Raw genomic sequence first — 1,415 nt, 5'->3', positions numbered from 1 at the left:
TCATGTGACTGATGTGTTTTTTGTAATTAAAATTTGATTTTATTTCACTACAGGTAACTAACTATAGGTCTCCGACTTAAAATTAGATATCTGAAAATTTATTCCCTACCTTTACTAAAAAACTGCTCCCTGGCTAGAGACATGGAATAGATATATTTAAACCACAGAGACTCAATTTCCTCTTTTTATTATCTTCATGGCATATTATCATATCAAATCCTATGAAATAACAGGCTTCACTACAAACGTGTTTTTCTGCCAAGCTCTCTTCAGAGCCCCCTTAATCTCATTGTTCCTGAGGCTGTAGATGAGGGGGTTCAACATGGGGATCACCACCATGTAGAACACAGACACCACCTTGTTCTGGTCAGTTGAGTAGCTGGACTTGGGCATCACGTAAATGAACGTGATGGTCCCATAGAACAGAGTGACTGCTATGAGGTGGGACGTGCAGGTGGAGAAGGCCTTGTGGCGCCCCTCGGTGGAACGCATCCTCAGGATGGTGATGAGGATGTAGCTGTAGGATACAGCTATAACAACTGCTGTGACCACAATGATGGAGCCAGAGGTAAATGAGGGGACAGCTGCAGGAATACTGATGTCAGAACAGGAGAGTTCCACCAAAGGAGCAAAATCGCAGAAAAAATGATTGACTCGATTTGGTCCACAGAAGTGTAAAGAATAGAAGCAAATAGTAAAAGAGCAAGCATTGAGAAAACCACCAGTGTAAGACATTATGAGTAACTGAATACGGACTTGTGTGGACATTTTGGTGGAATAAAGCAGTGGGCTGCAGACTGCTATGAAGCGATCATATGCCATGGCGGCCAGAAGGAAGCTCTCAGTTGACCCAAAGAAAACACCTGAACCGAGCTGGATGGCACATCCAGGATAGGAGATGGTATTTCTTTCCACTAGGAAGTTTACAAGCATATTGGGTGTAACAGAAGATGAATAGCCCATGTCAACAATGGCTAAGTGGCTCAGGAAAAAATACATAGGATGATGGAGCTGAGACGAGATTCTGATAAGAAGATTTATGCTGAGATTCCCACATATGGTCACCAGGTAGATACAGAGGATGATCATGAAGAGGATGACTCGAAGGACTGGATCATTTGTTAAACCCAATAAAATGAACTCTGTCTCTGCAGTGTGGTTCCCATGTATCAGGGAATACATCAGGTGATGTATCTGCTACCCAAATGAACCTGTGATGAAACAATACATCAAAGAAGCTATAAATTTGATTATTTCATTTTCTATTAATATAATACATATATAGAAATTGATTACAGATAAAGATATTCAACAATCAAAGCATATTTACATGTAATCATGAGACTACTTTATTTTTAAAATTGTTTTCAGCTTAAGTTCCCAAAAACTTCTTGAAATAATGGCTTTTACCTTTT

The 1,415-nt window shown here is 39.9% G+C and overlaps 1 protein-coding gene across 1 annotated transcript; it reads right to left on the bottom strand.

Annotated features, from left to right (window-relative positions):
- Positions 1-219: 219 nt before the first annotated feature.
- Positions 220-1,182, bottom strand: LOC102408272 (olfactory receptor 502-like). The gene has a single exon (XM_006052829.3). The coding sequence runs from the start codon at positions 1,180-1,182 to the stop codon at positions 220-222; it is 963 nt and encodes a 320-aa protein (XP_006052891.1).
- Positions 1,183-1,415: the final 233 nt, after the last annotated feature.

Source organism: Bubalus bubalis, chromosome 16 (assembly GCF_019923935.1).
Source record: "Bubalus bubalis isolate 160015118507 breed Murrah chromosome 16, NDDB_SH_1, whole genome shotgun sequence".
NCBI classification, from domain to species: domain Eukaryota; kingdom Metazoa; phylum Chordata; class Mammalia; order Artiodactyla; family Bovidae; genus Bubalus; species Bubalus bubalis.
The sequence above is the reverse complement of the archived record's forward strand: the minus strand, read 5'-3'. Positions and strand labels throughout refer to the sequence as shown.

Coding starts and splice junctions, on each gene's coding strand:
- LOC102408272 (XM_006052829.3), bottom strand. CDS start 1,182: ATGTATTCCCTGATACATGGGAACCACACTGCAGAGACAGAGTTCATT.